The sequence below is a fragment of the Gracilinanus agilis genome, chromosome 4 (assembly GCF_016433145.1).
Source record: "Gracilinanus agilis isolate LMUSP501 chromosome 4, AgileGrace, whole genome shotgun sequence".
Taxonomy (NCBI): Eukaryota; Metazoa; Chordata; class Mammalia; order Didelphimorphia; family Didelphidae; genus Gracilinanus; species Gracilinanus agilis.
This window is the reverse complement of record NC_058133.1, coordinates 244,413,117-244,434,568: the sequence shown is the minus strand read 5'-3', so window position 1 is coordinate 244,434,568 and position 21,452 is coordinate 244,413,117. Positions and strand designations below refer to the sequence as shown.

The following is a 21,452-nucleotide window of genomic DNA, read 5'->3' as shown; positions in this document are numbered from 1 at the left end:
AAAATACCTGAAAGTCATCTCTCTCTTACACCTATAGTCTTAAAGCTAAGTTAATTATTGTTTTTCCTTTTATCTTTCTGACTTTATTCACACTTTCCTCTCCACACAAAAAGAAAACAATATTATTCACAAATAAACACACAAATATATAGGAAGCCTGTTCATAAGAAACAGATAAACAAACAAGGAACATAAATCTTATCCAAAGTTGATCTTCTCAGGAACCCAGAACTTAAAATTTTCTACTCTAGAGGTAAGTCCCTCCTCGTGGAAAAAAAGAAAAAAGGAAGAAAAAGGAAGAAAAAGAAAAAAGTACTCAGACTCCTGATTCATTGGTCACTGTATGGGATAAATATTGAATACAAGTACTTCACTCAAAAATAAGCACAAGTACCCCACATCAATCTGTGTGAGATGCAAGTTTCTCGCTCAAAAATAAGCACCACTGTTCCATTCACTCAAATAAACAAAATCAAGAATCAGAAGGAAGGAGAAAAAAGAGGCCATCATTTATTCCCCTTCATAAAAGAGAGCACTTCAATGATGGGCACAACACAATGTTCCTCCCCCAACCCCTGTCAGCACCTCCCCCCCAACCAGGCTTTGACCTACAAATCAAAACACCTGTGCTTCCAACCTAATTCAGCTGAGGCAAAGGAAGCAACCAGCTATTCATTGCCCTGTCTGTCCTTCATCAGTCTCCCTTTCAAGGCTATCAGGAAGTCCTCAATCAACAAAAAGGTAACAAACTAGCTTTTATAAGCTAAATGCTCATTCTGAAAATGCTTAATTCAATCCCACAGTCACCATTTGATATGTCTAAAATTCTCTAGAGACTATCTTAATTTTATAATTATTATTTACTAAATAGCAAAAAAGTAGATCACCTGGCCCTTTCAGTCACTTTCTCCATGAATAGGTTGAGCCAGACTTTAAACCTTCCTAACTCCATAGTTTTAGGAAAAAAGGCCAACTTCTTTTACCCTCCAATTTTTATGTTCTTCATGATGTTCTTTTCCTGAGCCTCTCTGATTGGAGGATGCTAACCTCAATCAGAACAAGAGGCAGGTGTTCCAGATACCAGGAATACTTCATGCAATTTTTAGAACGACCATACTGCATATGCCAAGTTTCCCAGCAAGACATTCATTGTTTATAGATAAACAGGCTTGTTTACAGATAAACAAGGAACTTATCTCTAACCAGCCTCAACCAAGGGGAAGAAGCCAGTTTGAAGTTTCAATCTTTTTTTTAAACCCTAAACCCTTATCTTCCATCTTAAAATTGATACAAATATTGGTTTCACAGCAGAAGAGTGTTAAGAACTAGGCAATAAAAGTTAAGTGACTTGCCTAGGGTTACACAGCTAGGAAATGTTTGAATCCCGAACCTGCCACCTCTTAGGCCTGGCTCTCTCAATCCATTGAGCTACCTAGCTGCCCATATAGACTCAGTCATAAGATCAAACACACCTTTTTGCTCCAAAAAGGAGTAGAGATTATTAATTTCCACATCTTACAGATTATTAATCTCCACAACTTTCTATACTATGATATACAGGAAACTGATTCAAATTTATAATAAAGGCTACTCTCCAAATTGATAAATGGTCAAAGGATAAGAATGGGCAAATTCTAAGTGAAAAATTCTAAGTTATCAATGTAACAATAAAAAGCCCCCCCCCAAGAATGTATGTTGTTGGGGGGGTGGGGGAGATGTTCCAAATCACCAATGATTAGAGAATTGCTAGTTGAATGAACTTAAGTTCTACCTCACACCCATCAGACTGGCAAAGAAGACACAAAGGAAAATAACATATGTTGGAAGAGTTGTGGGAAACTAGACATATTAATGCATTGTAAATGAAGTTGTGAATTGATCTAGCCATTTTGGAAAATAATTTGGAATTATAACCGAAAATTGATTAAACTGTGCTCTGGCCCAATAATAGCACAACTATAGGCCAACAGGCCAAAAAGATCAAAGAAAGAGAAAAAGGATCGGAATGTACAAAAATATTTATAGTAGCTAAAGAGCTATAAATTTTGTTGTGGCAAAGAACTAGAAATTAAACAATTAGGAAAAGACTGAAAAAAATATTTATTTAATGTATTTAATATATTTATATTTAATATATTTAATATAATGGAATTCCATAAGAAATGATCAAAGGGTCAACTTCAAAACATGGAAAGACAGGTATGAACTGATGCAGAGAGGACTGAGCAGACCCAGATGCAAAGCAGATTAGCAGAACCAGATATAGAACAATTTTTACAAAACCAGCAACATTATAATTATAAACAACTTTGAAATACTTAAGAATTCTGATCAACACAATGTTCAATCATAGTTTCAGAGGAGCCATAATGAAACATGTCATTCACATCCTGAAAAAGAGGTAATTTGCACAGAGTACATATTGAGACATCTATTTGTTGGACATAGGCAATGCACAATTGCTCTACCATGCATATTTGTTAAAGAGATCTCTCTTACGTTCTTTGGAGATGTAAATTCTTATGAACTCTCTTTCCAACATATGAATGCTACATATTTCCAACAAAGCAAAACTTTGAATATAATTCAAAACAAATAAATACAAGTGTGACACAGCCCTGAACAAAAAGCTAGCAAAAAGGAAAGCTGACAAATATTTATTAAGCACATTATTACTCTGTGCCAGGCACTTTTCTAAATACTAATGCTATGAAGAAAGGTAAAAAGAATCCCAGCCCTCAAGGAATTCATATTTTAATGGGGGAAACAACAGAAAATTTATTAAATGCGTACAAAATAGAGAAGAGGTAATTTCAGGAGACATTAGCATCTGTAATGTCCAAAAAAGGCCTCTCTTTAGAAGGCCTCCCTTTAGAAAGTAATATTTAAACTAAATTACTGAAGGAAATTGGAAAACCCAAGAGGCAAAGGTAAAGAAGAGCCTTTCAGAGAAGGGGAATGGCCCATAAAGCTATGGAGATAGCATGTCCTATGTGGGCAAAAACAATTAAACCAATGTAAACTGCATAATAGAATTCAAGAAGAAAAGTCTAAGGAAATCTGAAAGATAGGAATAGTCTTAGAATTTATATTTGATCCTGGAGGCAATAAGGATCCACTAAAGCTTAATGAGTAGGGAAGTAATTGGTCAAACACTCATGCACACAAATATTCAGCAAATTATAAAAGGCATTATTTATTGTATAGCACATACAACTTACCCTTAGGGTTGTAGCAGGTTTCAAAGACATGCAACTGATGGGGATTGTGTGTAAAAGTAAAAACCTTAATCATGGAGTCCAAAACCACCACAATTCTGAAATGAAAAACATTACCTAATTTCTTTTTCAAAAATTAAAACTATAGTCTTTTTCGAATTCAAACACATTACCCACACAGAATACATATTAAAAGAAAAAATCTTGAGTTAAAATAAAATGTCACCAATTCCTCTGGGCAGACAGTTAAAAATCTGAGTCATGGAAAATTTTTCAAAGAAATGTCATTTGATTACTTTAAGATTCTGTCCATATACTAATCCTAACAAGGATAGATATATACATAAATCCATAATATGTAAAAATATATGTCCATATACACACATATATCTTCAGCTATTAAGATCCTTGCAAAAGCTTTTGAGTGTGTACATATAGGTTTGTGCATTTTTTGACAGTTACACGTGTGTGTGTGTGTGTGTCTATGTGTGTGTAAATGGACATTTTGAACCTTGGATTTCATCCCCCATAAGTCCCTTAGTTTTCCCAAAATTCCCTTTAATATCTCCTGCGCTTCCACATTTGCATGGTCACGTTATTGTTTTATAGTTGGCTGTAACTCCTCCCTCTTTCTCTTTGGTTCCTAGGAGCAAGCTGGTTAGTACCTTTTCGTTATTTTCTTTTGTTAGTTTATTATTAATAAAATATTTATACATATAGTATTTAGTATTTTGCATATTAATTTTAATCTTCACATTTGTCTACATAGCTATAGATATAACTGTGTAGGTATGTATAGTTATATATATTACACATCTATACAAATATGAATATATGCACATATCTAGGCAACAGTGTCTTGTTTACATTGTTGCATGGAAAACTCTGATTTTCAAGAATAACCTTGGAGGACAATAATTGATATATCTTTATACTATAATAAGTTTATGAAATCACTTCAGATTAAAGAGAAAGGAGAAAAGGAAAGAGGGAGAACCATATGTATTCAGATACATATACATTATATCTTTTTAAACTCATATGTATCTGTATTTCTTTTAAATTCATACATATATATAGACACACATATATCCTTTTTAAATGCTTACAGGGGCTAAGAATAATTTATCATTACAATTTCCATTATCTAACAGGACTTGGCGAGGGGGAAGGGGAGAAAGCTAGGTAGCACAACGGATAGAATGCCAGACCTGAAGTTGGGAAGATCTAGGTTCAAATTTGACCTCAGACACTTCCTAACTCTGTGACCCATGGCAAATCACTTAACCCTGATTGCCTAGTCCTTGCTATTTCTCTGCCTTAGAATCTATACTTAGTATCAATTCTAAAAGAAAAAGTAAAGGGTTTTTTAAGATTTTCTGACAAATAATTCACTATTATTTATTTTAGTAAACTATTTGCCTTCACTGTAACATAGGTTAAATATTTCTTTTTTAACAAATTAACATTTAAGGTAACAAGTTATAGCAATAAAATAAAAATAAAAAATAGCTATATCTCACCTCCAAAAGAAAATATATAGGTAAACTTTAGCCCATGTTTGAAATTCATAAGATATTAGTGGATTCATAAATTAATGAAGTTTCATCATATCTCTTGTTCAGTACACTTCAAAAACCTACCATATTCTAAACACTAGCCAGAATACATACAATTCAAGGCCTTTGCTGTTTTGACATTTACACTAATGAAATTCAAGAATTCCTTCCCAACAAATTCTTACAGTTTTCTTTACCTTTAATCTAAAATAATTATTACACTTATGATACTGTAGCGATCCATCAATTTCTGAACTCCAAGATTACTGCTGAAAGTTAGTGTTTTCCATGAAACACCATAGCAAAGATATTTGCACATAGTCTCTTGGAGCCTTAAACTCCAATGGGCCAATATTTAAGGAAGAGTTAAAAGATTTTTAGGATTTTTCCTTCCTTATACGTAAATATTTCAGCTGCCTTCATAGAGAACAAATGTTTCATTCTACTTTAAAATGCATACTAAACCTACCTGTCTCGTCGCAATTTGACTGCTTTGACTTCTGTAGAAAATTCTATTTCAATAACCGTCTTCTTTTTTAGATCATCCCATATCATCACTGAAATATCAGAAATATCTTATTAATGCAATAATGTTAGTGCTATGTTTCATCATAAGGTCATTTCTGAAGCCCAAACCATTTAAACAAGCATGCATCCCCTAAAGTTCTTTACTTCTGATTTTCAACTAGTGATTTATCATAAAATAAACACTTCATTCTCATGGACACTACAACCTTAATGCCAAAAAAATACATAGGCTTGTTTAAAACATTTTTTTAAAGTTAAAGTAAGCTATGACTCAAAGATCTTATTGAAGATCTTACTGATCTCAAACAAGCATTTATTAAAAGCTTACTATATGCCACAAAAATATATGCTATATTCTGTGCTAAGTGCTAGGCATTCAAAAAAAGGCAAAAACATAATTCTTGACCTGAGGGTAGTCAAATTCTAATGTGAAGAAAACAAGTGAATAACTTTATACATTTGATAGAATATAATATGTACACACATATATAAAATTATATATATCACATATATACATCATATATATAGCTCATCTATCTATGTGGATATAAATATAGATAAGTAGAGTCCTTGCTATGAAGGTGCACACATTTTAATTTCTAATGGTGGAAAAAACACGTAAATAACTCTGTTTACAATATATCTCTAATGGCTCGCCTGCAAGTATTGGGCAGAAATGCTAAGCAGTCTAAAACCCTGAAAGGACACCACTCTGAAAACAGATCCCCTGTTGATATTAATAACCCTCATGAACTCAATTCAGCAATGATTCACAAACTCCTGCTCACTCATACCCTCCCCCATTCCAGTGATCCTGAACCCCTGTTTATCGTTATACAAATTTGTTCTCCATCCTCTACTGCCTACTCCTTTATCTCCATCTCTTCCAAATCTCCCCCTTATTCCAATGTCAAACTCTAAAACTATTTTGCACTATGCTCTCTGAAACACAGACTCAAGGGTAACAAACTTACGTAAATCTTTCCTTTTTTCAATTCTTTTATTTAGACTTTACTGAGTCTTGGCTCCTTCCTGATGAAATGGCCGCTTGGCTTCTCCAGCACTGGTTGCAGCTACACTTATTTCCCTAGACTGAGGAGTCAAGGTGGAGCCAATGTTGAAATGCTCTCCCCAGTGCAACTTTTCAAAGCTTCCTTTCAACTTCATCACTCTCCTCTTAGCTCTGTGCAATCCATATCAACCACCCAATCAAAATTCTGGTCTCTGTTCTCTACTTACCTCCTGGATACATACTCTTTTGCTCAACGAGTTCAGGGCCTGATTCAGTCTCTCTCCTCCCCAAACCTACTAGGAAACTTCAACTTTCATATTAATACTCCCTCAAGCATCCTAACATCAAAGATTCTCAAATTTGCTCATTTCTCATAACCTACTTCTCCATACTTCCTCAGCTATACAAGAGATGGTCATGCACTCAATCTTGCCATTCCTGCCAAATGTACTATTTCCATGTTCAAGAGCTCTGAAATTCCTTTACCTAATAACAATCTATTATGATTCCATTTTTTTCTCTGCCTTACAACTCCAACCCATGTTTTGTTTTTGTTTTTAACAACTACTTTCTGTCTTAGAATGGATACTAAGTATCAGTTACAAGGCAGAAGAGTAGCAGGGTTTAGGAAAATGGGGTTAAGTGATTTGCTAAGGGTCATAGGACTAGGAAATGTCTGAGGCTGAATTTGAACCCAAGAACTCCCATCTCTAGGCCTAATTCTTAACACATTGAGCCACCTAACTGCCCCCAAGCTCTCCCAATAAATGACTTAGAGAACTTTTGGTGTTGTTCAGTTGTGTCCAACTCTTCCCGACCCCATTTGGGATTTTCTGGACAAAGGTACTAGAATAGTTTTTGCCATTTCCTTCTCTAGCACATTCTACAGATAAGAAACTGAGATAAACAGGGCTATGTCTTGCCCAGTGTTACATAGCTAGTATCTGAGGTCACATTTGAACTCAGATCTTCCTAACTCTATCCACTGCTCCACCTAGCTGCTCTGCTTTAGAGCACTAACTACCTCGAACTAGCTACACTTTCCTCCCTTCCCAATCTTGACAACTTAAGTACACCTGTTCAGTTCTAAACTATCCTCTTCTCTTGAATCCCTTACCCATTTTACCTATTGCCACTCTAACCCTGCTAAGCCCCAGCCCAGCCATCATTTCTATTCAAATGCTGCCCATTTGAACTAAATAAAATTATGAAATTGAGCTAACTGGATTTACTAATATATTTATGTTAAATAACCTCAAGAGGTCCTCATTACCACAAGGCAATCCTTTTACACTTCCCTATTTAACATTCTATCTCCTTCACTACAGCATCTTTTCCAAACATTTTTATTCATCCTCAAATTTCCTTGAGGTTTGGTTCTCCTTTTTCTTTTCAATGACTCCCAATCCCTACATTTCTCAGCTGTGACCCTCATATATGTCTGAAAAATTTAGGTTAATCCCCAAAAGCTCCCTTTTTTCCCCTCTTCCTTTTCTCACAGCACTTAGATGCCTTCTTCCACTAATTCTTCTGTTTCCCTTCTCCTTACTAAGGCAACTCCCTCTGCATCCATTAGTGATTCTATTCCATCTTTTGCCCCTTCTATCATCTCCACTCTAACTTATTTTAAGTTTCTTCCTATTTACCAACTATTTTTCTACTGCCTAGAAAGATGACCATATTCTCCCTTACCCTCAGAAAAGCTTTACTTGGCTGGGTGACACAGTGGATTGACAGCCAGACCCAGGGACCTAGGTTCAAATCTGGTCTCAGATACTTCCTAGCTGTGTGACCCTGGGCAAGTCACTTGCCTAGCCCTTACCACTCTTTTGCCTTAGAACAAGGAAGGTAAGGGTTTAAAAAAAAAAAAACCTTACTTGATCCATTCATCCCCACCTCCTTATCACATATCTCTCCTTCCTTTTGTTGCTAAACTATTAATAAGCATTCTTCCACTTCTTTTTCTCTCAATTTCTTCTTTATATTCTCCACAGTACAGCTTATTTCATTATTCATATGAAAATCCAAAGTATAATGAGCTATTAATTATTAATATTAATATTAATATTAATCTAATAGTCTTTCTCAATCTTCTTTCTTGACCTCTCAGCAGTCTGCTCATCACTCTTTTCCCCCATACTCTCTTCCCTCTACGTTTGTATGACTCTGCTCTTTCCTAGTTCTCTTCCTACCTATTTAACTAGTCGTTCCTTTGCTGGATCTTCATCCAAGTCAAGTCTAGTAGGAATCCCATAGTTCCACAGGGCTTTGTCCTGGGTCATCTCTCTATATACTTGGTGATCTCATCAGCTCTCATGAATTTATATATCATCTCTCTGCTAATAATTCTTAAATCTGCCTATCCTGGCTTAACCTCTCTGCTGATTTCCATTCTCTCATCTCCAATTGCCTACTAAACATCTCAAATCAAATGTCTTATAAACATTTTAAACTCAACATGTCCAAAACAGAACTCATTTTTCCCCCTTCCTCTCTTCCAAAAAAATTCTTTATTATCTGCAAGCATACCACCATCCTCCAAGTCCCCTAGGCTCCCAAACTAGGTTTCATCCTTGACTCCCTACTCTCTTGTTAGCTTTATCCAATCTGCTGCCAAGGTGTACTGACTTGACCTTCATGACCTCTCTCCTTTTCTCTCATCTAATCCTGCTACCACCCTTGTGCAGTTCATCATCACCTCATGTCTGGGCTTTTGCAATGGCCTGTTGCTTAGTCTTCCTGCCAAAAGTCCATTCAGTTGACAAAGAGATCTTCTAAAAAAAATATAGGTCTGACATACCATCCCATCCCACCCCAGACTTAATAAACTCTGGTGATTCCTATCACTTCCAAGATCAAAAATAAAAGTCTGTTGTCATTCAAAATCTTCATAACCTGCCTAGCTCCCTACCTTTCCAGTCTCTTATACCTTACACTCTCACACACACAAAAATCTGTAATCCAGTGACACTGTTCCTTGCTTTTCATTACACAAAACCTCTACCTCTTATTATACATTTCCACTGGCTGTCCCCAATATTTGGAATGTTCTCCCTCATTTTCACTTCTTGGATTCCTTCAAGCTCCATATAATATCCCTCCTTCCACAAGAACTTTTCTCCAATCTCCTTAATTCTGGCACACCTCCTGAGTTATTTCCAATTTATGCTGTAACTAATTTGTTAGTACAGTTGGTTTATATGTCGTCTGTTCCTTGAGGGCAGGGACAATCTATTTTATTCACTTGCAAAAAGGTAGAAGGGCCAGTTTGTGAAGGGCTTTAAAAGCAGAGGATTTTATATTTAATGTTCTCCATAACTGTTTTCCCTAAAAGCATCATGAAAGAAAATGAGAAAACATCCAGGCTCTCCCATGTAAATACTGAGATAAACAAATGTCCAAATGAAAATAAACAAATGTCCAAATGAAAAGCAGGTTTTATTTAACCCATGTATGTTATAACGTAAGGAGGCTCCATTGATTATCTCATTTAAAACATAATTTGTTAATAAGTAAGAATGCTTATTGACTACATCATTAAGAACTGAAAATATACAGGGTCTATTCACTACCAACCAAAGCCACTGTGTAAGAAACTTGGTTTTGAGGTTTTGTATAAAAAGAATCTCTCAGAACCAGATGAGTATGAAGGTATGGAAGCAGAAAGGAAGGAACAGGGAATAATCAGAGAAGAACTAGAAAGTATCAACAGCCAGCAAAAGAAGAAAGGGAATGTAGTAGGACTGTGTAACATCTACAATTGTACAGGCATCCTGTATTAGAATACTCTGGCTAATGACACCAATTGTATCCACCTACCACCAAGAAAACGTCTGCACATACCCTAATTGTCCCTGCTGGAGTCTGTCTACTAAAAGATACTACAATATAATCTGCTTCTTCATTACTCAAAAGTTTATGGTAACCTCAGAATGTAAATTAAGAGACAGAGCCAAACTTCCACCTAAAATACTATATATTTTGCTAAGAGTCTGAAGGGTTATGTCTGTATTTTAATTTTAATGACAAAAATAAACCTAAGACATAGAACAGGGAGCCCAATGGACCATTATGCTGCCCTATGTTTAAAAATAGCAAATATTTTAATATTGTCATAACAATATTAATATAGTAAATGTGCCAAGTTAATCATGCCCCAGGATTCCTTCTTTATCTCCTAAATATGACATGAAATTCCTGGATAAAATGAACTCTTTTACCAAGAATGAACTTTTCTTGTCTTGGGCTCAACCAAAAAATTGCAAGGACTCAGAACCGAGCACATAAATAGTCAAGACACTTTCATTTTCCCTCTGTACTGAGAATCTGCCTTCCATTTGGTCCTTACACAATACTCTAGACTTAAGAGTACTACCATGGGTGAGTCCCTCTCATGACAGGATATATATAGCATTTTTAACATTTTCTCCAACATTTTCTTAAGTTGAGACAATCAACTAATTGTAATAGTAAACAATAAATAAATTGTAATAGTAAACAATAAACCGAGCCCTGATTTGTAGTGTTGGTCATTTTCTGATTTCTGAAATGTAAATGTTCCCACCAAAAATTTAACAATGACCTTTGTGAGTTGGTTCTAGCTGGTTCCAGGACACCTGGACTGACCTATACCCCATTAAGAGAATGAAGGAGCTAGTGTTATTGTTTTAAAACACAGTGAAAGAGCCAAGAACATCTTACAGGATATGGAAAAGAAGCTAACATTTGGCACTGACTAACCCCTGAAATAAAGGAAGGAAAATAGAACAAAGTTAGATCTTATTCTGATAAAAAGGAATAATTTACTTGCCCCATATCAAAAGATATGGTGGTCTTCTGCTACTTACATATGCTATGCTGTCTCATTAGAACCATATTAAGGAGTGCTAGTATGTAGCATATAGTTTTGCATACCATAAATAGGTCAGCATTAGCCTTTCTAGAAATCATGTGAAAAAAAAAGTAGTTGAACACTAATGACATATGAGATACCTCACTTTCAAAGAATTAAAAAGCTTCCTTCCTCAATTTACCTTAATTTTCCTGAGAGATGTTATTTCCTCATTTTTTCTTCAGAACTCCCAGGACAGAAATTCCTTCCACTGTTAACATGTCTACAACTTGCCTATAAATACAGACTTATAAAACCCAAAGCACTGAAAGGCTCCCAAATTTACAATATTATAAAGGTAACATACAGCAAAGGCAGATTCCAAGTCCAACCTTTCACACTGTGCTGATTCTCTTTGACTACAATTGTTTAAGAGAAACCGAAACATTTTTATATTAACTCATTTGATCATCACAATACCCCTGGGAAGCAAATGCTATTTTTATCTCCATTTTACAGATGAGGAACCTGAAGTAGACATATTTGCCCAGTGTCACACAGCTACTTAGTGTCCAAGGCTACATTAAAACTTGGGTCTTCCAGACTCTCTAGGTTCAGATTTTATCCACTGCACCATATAAGATGGCTCAAAAACTATATCAAATTATTCTGCATGTGATTTGAAATTAATCATAAAGAATTCGGCTTCAATTTCATTTCATCTAACTACCTGGGCAACCTGAGGAACAAGAAGCTGGGGATATCTTGATTCAAAAGAGAATCTCTAAAGGATTATAAGAGTGGTTGAATAGCTTTGAAAAGCAGCTAACTAGCCAATAAAAAAAGTCAAAGATAGTAGGACAATGGTAACATTCTGAAACCCAGAGGAGAAATTAAGAGTCAGATATAAACTAGAGCAAAATATTTCAAATATAACTCATCTGGTCTATACTCCCATGTTCACCCATCACTATGTCCATCTATGTCTCATTCTCCCATCTTTGATTCTCTTTCTCTACTTTACCCTCTCTTTCTTCAAATTCCTCTTCCTTCTACTCCCTATCTAAATTGGACTAAATATAAATTTTAAAGTTTATCTGTTATGTTCATTAAAACTTAATATTTAGTTACCAATTCAAATATCAATTAAGTTGAAACTTTTAAGTCTATCAAAAAAATCCCATCAACTTAAGCTGCTTTTTACTTGCACGTGGCATTATTTTAGTAATTTTTTAAATATTCCTAATATTTTTGTTTTTAAAAAAACCATTGGCTTACCAAATGAAAAATGACCCACACATTATGTCAGTGTAGAAACAGATTATTAACTTGTAAGTTCTTTTCCCAGAGATAGTAAGAAAACTACTTACTTCTCTTTTTTCTAACTCTTTGGTACCTCACAGACTTACTATGAGGATAAAACAAGATAAGAGAAGTAAAAACATTTGGACAGTTAAAAGCATTATACAATGTAAGAAATTATTAAATGTATAACTATTATACCTTTATTGGGGGGATATTTCGGCTTTTTTCCACCACCAACTAATGCTAAATAGTTGCAACGAAACAACATTTCCACGTGGCCAACTCCTCCTTCAAGGAATTCTGAAACGATTTATTTTTTTTTTTTTTTAGTTAAAATATATCATACTCAATGCTTCACTTTTATAGACAAAACATGTGATCTTCATTATTGCATTCTTATCCTTTAAAAAAAGAGAAAGACTAGAATTACCCAGCAGGGAGAGAAGGGAGAAATATCAAAATTTTGCTATTATTATAGCAATACAAAGGAGCACTGCTATAATAAATTAAAATATCAACAACTAATAGTAAATATATTAGGAGCTTAGCATCTTCATAAAAAGTTTATATTCAGTCATGACTTTAATACAATGTTATACTCCTATCAAATAAAATGCATGTCTTAAAACATAATTCAAATTTCCTAGTTAATTTTATACAAAGAAAAATTAAGCAAATTTCCATTCATATTTTCATTTCATATGATCTTTTAGAAGCTACATGGAAAGTTGAATTGAAGGGAAGAGAAACTAGGGATGATGAGTAGCAAATAGAAGGTCCAGTTAAGAGGTCATAAGTGTTTAAATGGACTATGATGGTAGTGATACAAGTAGGAAAAAGGGTAAAAAATTCAAGAAATTTTAAATTCATGAATAAATTACAGGTCATTTCAGAAGAGTAATTTTACAAACAACTTTTGCTCCTGCTATTGCTTATCTATTTTGAATAGAACACAGAATTAGGTAACTCATGCTAATTTAATTAATTCACTTAATTTTATTAAATATTTCAATTAAAAACAAAGAATCGATCATTCCCAAGGAACCAAAATGCTTAATAAAAGACATACACATACCCAGGAAGAAGTAAATTTGGCCCTATCTTTGCAGAAGGGAATACAGTATAAGAAGATTAATTTGTATTAACATCGAAAGGTCAAATCCTAGGCTTCTTTGAGCCTCAGATTCCTCATGTATAAGACAGGAAGGAATACTTATACTATCCACCTCACTGTTTTCATTAAGAGTGTTTTTTAGTATTATGTCAGTACAACATAAACATGAGTATTATTAATAGCACATTAAACAGTGATTGTGATTCAAATACATCATATTTGTTCAAATCCATTCAAATTCATCCACTCACTCATGCATTAATACAAATATTGCTTTGAAGTTATTAAAAAACATGTCTTCTATCTATGCATAATTTAGTCCATGACAATAATGGAACAGAATTACTTATAAAACACACACGTATGTACATATCCTAACATTTAACTCCCACATCCAATGAAAGCTGCCAACCCCTCACTTCCATACATGTTACCATCTATCCAAAGCCTCACTGAGATATGAAGGAGAGTGTGGCCTCAAGAACTATGCCAGCTCAGATACTTCCTACTAGGCAAGTAATTTAACCACCATTGCCTAGCCCTTACTACTTTTCTGTCTTAGAACCAATATATAGTACTGATTCTAAGAGAGAACGTAAGGGTTTAAAAAAAGAAAAAAAGAACCATGCCAGCATGAGATTTGAGAGGTTATACCAAGTTAGAAATATATTAAGAATATCTAAACAATATGACTTCTGATATACAAGGACCATCTGGCTACAAATGAAGTTAACAACTCTTAAGTTGCCCATTAGTTGATCACTTTGGCCAAAAACAGGTGAAACATAAATACAAAATAGTACTCAGTTTTATGTGTCCTCTGCTTCCAACATGACATTAGAAAAAAAGGTGGAAAGGGGAGCACAAGTTGCTACAAAAGACAGTGGATAGAGTGACAGGTCCCTGAGTTCAATTTGTAAAAGTGAAATTTGGGAGATGCCATTTTTAAGTGTATATATATATATATATGTATTTTCTGGACACGGGGAAATTATCAAACTACATTTCCCGTGGTCCAACGGGTTTCCGGTTCCGGTTCTTTGGGCGTGGGGAGGCCTACGTCTTGACGCAGGGAAGAGTATATATCTCCTGGGTTAGGAGGGAGTGGGATCCTCTTGGCCAGCAGACTTGGGAGGAGACAGGAGACAATTATGGCTAGGCGGCAAGTTTTGAATGCTTACAAGCGCATGGTCTAATAACTTTATCTATCAGCATGGCTTTAATTAAAATACTAATATATATATTTATACCAGCCTTAATTATTTTTCATATTTATAAATTCTAGCCTAAGACACTTAACAGCTGTGGAACCCTAACAAAACACAACCTTATTTGCTTTTTGGGTAGTGAATCCTTTAGGTTATCACTAACCTAAGATGCAGACACCAGCCTCAAAAGGAAGGCATTTAACAACTGCCACAGTAAAGAGAAGAGATGTAGCATTAGGGAATAAGGACAGTTACAGCTGTGTTAAGATTAACCCTAGGGGCAGCTGGGTAGCTCAGTGGAGTGAGAGTCAGGCCTATAGACAGGAGGTCCTAGGTTCAAAACCGGCCTCAGCCACTTCCCAGCTGTGTGACCCTGGGCAAGTCACTTGACCCCCATTGCCCACCCTTACCACTCTTCCACCTATGAGACAATACACCGAAAGTACAAGGGTTTAAAAAAAAAAAAAGATTAACCCTATTCCTAACTATCTAGGAGAAGTTGGCATGTAACCTACCTTTCAACTAACTCTCTTAACTGGTTGATCACATACCCCTAGGCATACTCTCTAATGAGTTCTCTACCCCTACTTTGGAGACAACTGAACTAAGATATAGATATCTCATTATATTTGTTTTGTTAATTACAAAAAGAGCATTAGACTGTATAGTTGTTAGGCTAATATTCACCAGGCTGCTCTCTGTTCAACAGCTGGACAGCATTTCCCTCTGGGGAGGGTCAGAAGGCTGACACTGTTAGAATTCTTAACTGAAAACAGGCCAAAACCCCTGTTTCTTTGAAGATATATATTTTAGTATCTTCTTGATGGAATATTGATTATATTGATCTGACTGTGAATTGATACAGATGCTCTTGAACTGATTAGGAGTTAATCTCAGGCAAGAGTTGATGATTAGCCAGAGTAATCCCCCAGCCAGGGAATCAATTACAACTGTCAAGCTATACAGTGAGAAACTTCTTGGAGAAGATGGACCAGACTAGAGCAGATCTCAATAACAGGTAACTATTTTAATCTAAAGTTATCAGGAATATCTTGAGGGTGTGAGGATCAAGGAATGAGGAGTGAGGATAGAGATTTAAAGGATTAAGCTAAACTAAAAACTAATTGATAACACCTAGGCAGATCCCCTTGGAAAGAGCCTTTGAAAAGAATTTTGCCACACTGGCTTGGTAACCTTTGGCCTAATTCAGCTACTAGATGTAAAAGTGAAATTTGGGAGATGCCATCTTTAAGTATATATATGTATTTTCTATGGACACGTGGAAATTATCAAACTACATTTCCCGTGGTCCAACAGGTTTCTGGTTCTGGTTCTTTGGGCGTGGGGATGCCTACGTCTCCACGCAGAGGACAGTTTAAATCTCCGGGATGAGGAGGAACTTTCTCTTGGCTAGCAGATTTCAGGAAGAGACAGGAGGTAACAATAATGGCTGGGGCAGCAGTTTTAAATTCTTACAAGCGTGTGGTCTAATGACTTTATCTATCAGCATGGCTTTAATTAAAATACTAATTTCTATATATCAGCCTTTATTATTTTTTATCTTTATATAGATAACAAAACTAAACTTGGCTAGATATAAATAGCTGTTGATCTTCAGAAATGACTTTCTTTTTTTTATTTTTTTTTATTTAAACCCTTACCCTCTGTCTTGGAGTATTGGCTCCAAGGCAGAAGAGTGGTAAGAGCTAAGCAATGGGAGTCAAGTGACTTGCCCAAGGTCACACAGCTGGGAAGTGTCTGAGGCCAGATTTGAACCTAAGACCTCCCTCCTCTAGGCCTGGCTCTCAATCTACTGAGCTACCCAGCTGCCCCCAGAGATGACTTTCTTGATGGTTTTGATGAATATTATAGTTGATGATGATCAAATATAGTTCAGATTGCAGGACTGCAACTTAGGTTGACCTAAGTAACAGATCTCTAAAATGAGACAGCTAACACAAGTCTGTGGTAAAGCTTTTGGGTTTGAGTGGAGAGCTTTTCCCCTTACACCCTTGCCACCCACCTAACTCACAACTGAGTCCCTTTGCCTTGGGGTGATCTTCTATTTATAGGGGTGCTCCAACGGTCTTCCACTGTCTCATGTCAGCTTTGGGCATTCTAAAATCAGAAACCCCTCTTGCTACAGTTGGCATAAGATGGCTACTGGCAAAAGCTATTTACAATACAAGATGGTCATTTGCAAAAGCTATTTACATAGTCCAACAATAATATAGCTAGCATTTATATTGCACTTTAATGTTTGCAAAGTATTTCATTTGATACTCATTTTACATATGAAGAACTGAGGGAAACAAGGCTAAGTAACTTGTTTTAAGAACACATATCAAAGGTTTAATTTACAGCTTCTAGTTACTGAAAGTCCTTTTCTCTCTTTATGAAATTCCCTTCAGGTGTAATTCCCAACTGGGCTTCAAGGGAAAGTGCCTTTGTTGAGTCCTTAGTCAGCATTTATTTCTGCCACAAGGGTTATCCTCTCCAAAGTGGCCTTTCCTCAAATGGCTATCACTTCTGCCAGGGTGTGTTGTTTATCTCTTCCTGATTAAGTCTCTCTATTTACATGTAGCTCAATGGTATAGTAAACCAGAAGGAAGAAAGAAGAGATTCTCTTTTTCCCCACTGTTGTTGTTCAGTTGTGTCCAACTCTTTGTAAACCCATTTAGAGTTTTCTTGACAAAGATACTAGAGTAGCTTGTAATTTCTTTCTCTAGCTCATTTTACAGATGAAGAAACTGAGGCAAACAGGGTTTAAGTGATTTGCCCAGTGTCATACAGCTAGTAAATGTCTGAGGACATATTTGAACTCACAAAGATGAGTCTTCCTGACTCTAGGCCTAACTCTCTATCCTCTGTGCCACCTAACTGCCCCAATTACATCCACTACCTATTCCCCAAAATCTGTCCCTCTTGTGAATTTCCCTGTTTCTTTCAAGGGCACCACCAATTCTAACAATCAATATATTTACTGAATGTACATAAAAATTAAATTTCATTTGGTCTCTATACAAGTTCATGATCTTCTTTAATGCTGCTATATGTTAGAATGCCACTGTACTGCTTTCACAGCAACATTAAAAATCAGTGTTAAAGGGGGCAGCTGGGTAGCTCAGTGGATTGAGAACCAGGCCTAGAGATGGGAGGTCCTAGGTTCAAATCTGGCCTCAGACACTTCTCAGCTGTGCAACCCTGGGCAAGTCACTTAACCCCCATTGCTTAGCCCTTAACAGTCTTCTGCCTTGGAACCAATACACAGTATTGATTCCAAGATGGAAGGTAAGGGTTTAAAAATAAAAATCAAGTGTTAAGTCTAGGCTTTCCTTCTAACAAAGACTACAAAGATTCAAGAATATTATTATACAGATTGTTCCCAAAATCTTAGTAGTCTTGAGCTTTAAAAGCTATTTTTAACTATTAAAACTTAAAATATTACAAGTAATAGGATAAAAGGAGGTGCCTTCTGCATTGAAAATTATCAAAGCTTGTGAGTAACGTTCTTAATAGAATAAGATCAGAGAACTGGTAGGTGGTACAGTGGATAGAGTATCAGGCCTGGAGTCAGGAGCATCTGGCTCAAATCTGGTTTCAGACCCTTCTAGCAATGTGATCCTAAGCAAGTCACTTAATCCCATTTACCTAGTCCTTCCCCTTCTGACTTAAGAGTTGTTACTATAACAGAAAATAAGTTTGTTTTTTTTTAATAGTACAAGACAGGTCAATAGAACACAGATTGTTTTAACCATCAACAATCATTTACTGAGAAGCCTAAGTGTGAGGGACAATACAAGGTACTGAGAATACAAATACAATAAATGAAACAATCTCTATTCATTAGGAGCTTACATTGAAACATGAGATATAATAAAAATAAAGAGAATAAATACAAAGCTGTTTGTATTCATATAAAATGGTAGTTTGAGAAGGAGGGTATTAGCAGTGAGAAAATAAAGAAGACTTCATGCAGAAGGTGATACTTTAGCTGTGCTCTAAAGAGAAAAATTCTATGAAGCAGAGATAAAGAGGAAATGAATTATAGGTGAGAGGGGAAGGCCCAAAGGCAAAGAGATCCTAAATAGAGTATAATTTATGATGGACAGAAAAAAATTTTAAGTTGGTTGGATCACAGGGCACCGAAAGGGAAAAAGCAGGTTGGGTCAAGGTTGTGAATGAAGGAAATGAAAAGCTAAATAGAGTTGTTAAATTTTATCAGAGGCACTAGAGCTATTAGAATTGGCAACATGAGAGTCACAAGTTCTTATCAGAGCTTAAGGAAAATCATTTAGCAGCAGTGTAGAGGACACATTTAACTGAGGAAAGACTAACCAGGGAAACCAAATCATAAGTCCACTACAATAATCTAGGCCAGTGATGGGCAAACTACCACCCGCGGTCCAGATGCAGCACCATGAAATGTTCTATCTGGCTAAGCAATATTATTCCTAATCTGACGAATACAATGAATAGGATACAATACAATGAAATGTCAAAAGAGTTGCCTTAGAAACAGACTGACAGATGAGCATTTCCTTTCCTTTGGCCCCATCTTTAAAAAGTTTGCCCATCACTGATCTAGGCAAAAGGTGATGAGGGCAAGAACTAAGGTGGTAGCCATGTGAGTAAGAAGAGTCAGATACGAGAGATGCTATGCCAGTAAAAACAGCAAGATTTAGCTATCTGATTAGATATCTAGGGTTAGAGAGAATGAGCAAAGGAAAAAAAAATCAAGATTATGAAACTCGCAAAGTCAAATAATGGTGGTACCTTTGACGATATTAAGATTTTGGAAAGGGAAAAGGTTGGAGGGAAAAATAAGGGGCCCCATTTTGGATGTTTTGAATTTGAGATATATCTTCAGGACATATAGTTTGAAATGTCCAAAAAGCAATAAAAACAGTATTAAAACACAGAGAAAACTGAGGTGGGATTTACAGAACTACTGAGTTCAAATCTGGCCTCAGACACTTCCAGTAGTGTGACCGTGGACAAGTCACTTAATCCCCCTTGCCTAAATCTTACTATTCTTCTGCCTTAGAAATGACACTTCGTATCCATTTTAAGACAGAAAGTAATGGGTTTGTTTTGGGGTTGTTTTTTTTAAAGATTACAAGTAACTTTGGATAATTCAGTTTCAGTTGAATAATGAGGTCAGAAAAAAAAGTTTTGGCAAAGTGTTGTGAAATAAGAAAGAATATGAAGGCAGTTGAATGTAAATTACTTTTTCCAGGAGTTTGGATGAAAAAAAGCAAAGTATGATGACAGCTTGATAGGATGGGGAATTCTAGGGCATATTTGAAGGAAGAGAAGAAATTAGGGTTTCAGTAAGGGGTTTCAGATCATAGAAAGGAAAGAGATGATTAAAGTCAGAATATATGGAGAGGTTAGGAGGAGATAGGATAAAGGGCACATATGGAAGATTAGCTCTGGCAAGGAAGAAACAATGTCATTTTTAGAGATTGGGGAAAGGAACAGAGTGGGAGATGATGTTAAAGGGTTTTAAGAGCAGAAACAATGTTCCATTAAAGTTCACAATTAATTTAATGTTCCATCTAGGTTCACAAAGGAGATGTGGAAGCATTTTCTTTTTAAAAAGATTCTAGGGAAATATATGAACCAAGAAAAGATTTTCAGAATGGAGGGAGAAAGGAATTCAAGGCACATATTCCTCACCTTGTTTCTCTTTTTCTTTTAGGGGATCAGTATTGTAGACTCGAAATCCATTTTCCATCCCACATGCAAAACAACCTAGAGCAAGAAATAAAAGAGAGACATATTTTGTGGGATTACTCATTAATCAAATCATACCCAAAAGACAGAATAGATATAGAATCTGAAAAATGAAGGAATCTTAAAAGAGTAAATTGGAATTCAATTTCTCAAATATTCAGTTCATAACTTTTTTAAAAATTAAACTTTTTTCAAAAGACAATTAGCCAGCATTCTCTCCTATCTCTCCCCTTCCCTCATATAGAAAAGCAAGAGAAATAAAATGCCCTGCTACAAATACACACACACAAGTATAATCCTCACATTAGTCACATCCAAAAAATTGTCTCACTATATACCTTCTGAGTTTAATCATTTCTCTATCAAGTGGACAATTTCATGAAAATCTTCTGAAATCAAGGTAATTATCGGGTGATAAAATATTTGATTAGAGTTCCTGACATTTTCAAAGTTCAATGTCTTTATGCTATTGTTACTGTATAAATTCCACTCTTGCTTCTGCTCACTTCACTCCATTATTTCATATAATTCTTCCTCCAGGTTTTCTGTGACATCAGCCCTTTCATTATTTTTTGCAATACAATTATATTCCATCACATTAACATCAAAATTGATAGGCTTTCCTTCAGTTTCCAATTCTTTGACAACATAGAGAACTATTATAAATATTTTTGCACATGTGGGCCCCTGATCTCTTTCTTGAATCTTTTTTGGGGCATATGGCATAGTTGGATCAAAAAGTTCAACAGTTGAGTTCAATAGTTGAGTTCAACAACATCAAGATCAACCTCTACTCATCTACACATACAGCATTTAGCCAATCTATTGCTAAAGTTTCATCATTTCAATCTTCAGAACATCCCTCATATATGTCATTCCTTCTCTCCAATCCACATCACTCCAGTCATGCAGATGTTGGTAGGAACCCTTATCATCTC

The 21,452-nt window shown here is 35.6% G+C and overlaps 1 protein-coding gene across 2 annotated transcripts in view; it reads right to left on the bottom strand.

Moving 5' to 3' along the window:
* The window catches only part of WDR45B (WD repeat domain 45B), an 83,991-nt gene that overhangs the window by 43,270 nt on the left and 19,269 nt on the right, over positions 1 to 21,452 (bottom strand). The window contains exons 2-5 of one of the 2 annotated variants that reach the window (XM_044671688.1): positions 20,458 to 20,532; positions 12,652 to 12,753; positions 5,247 to 5,334; positions 3,222 to 3,316 (exon numbers count right to left, since the gene is read on the bottom strand). In XM_044671688.1, the coding sequence (XP_044527623.1) occupies positions 3,222 to 3,316; positions 5,247 to 5,334; positions 12,652 to 12,753; positions 20,458 to 20,532 (360 nt within the window). Of the gene's footprint in view, positions 1 to 3,221; positions 3,317 to 5,246; positions 5,335 to 12,651; positions 12,855 to 20,457; positions 20,534 to 21,452 lie in introns of those variants that run through there. The other variant, XM_044671689.1, reaches the window with a different exon arrangement.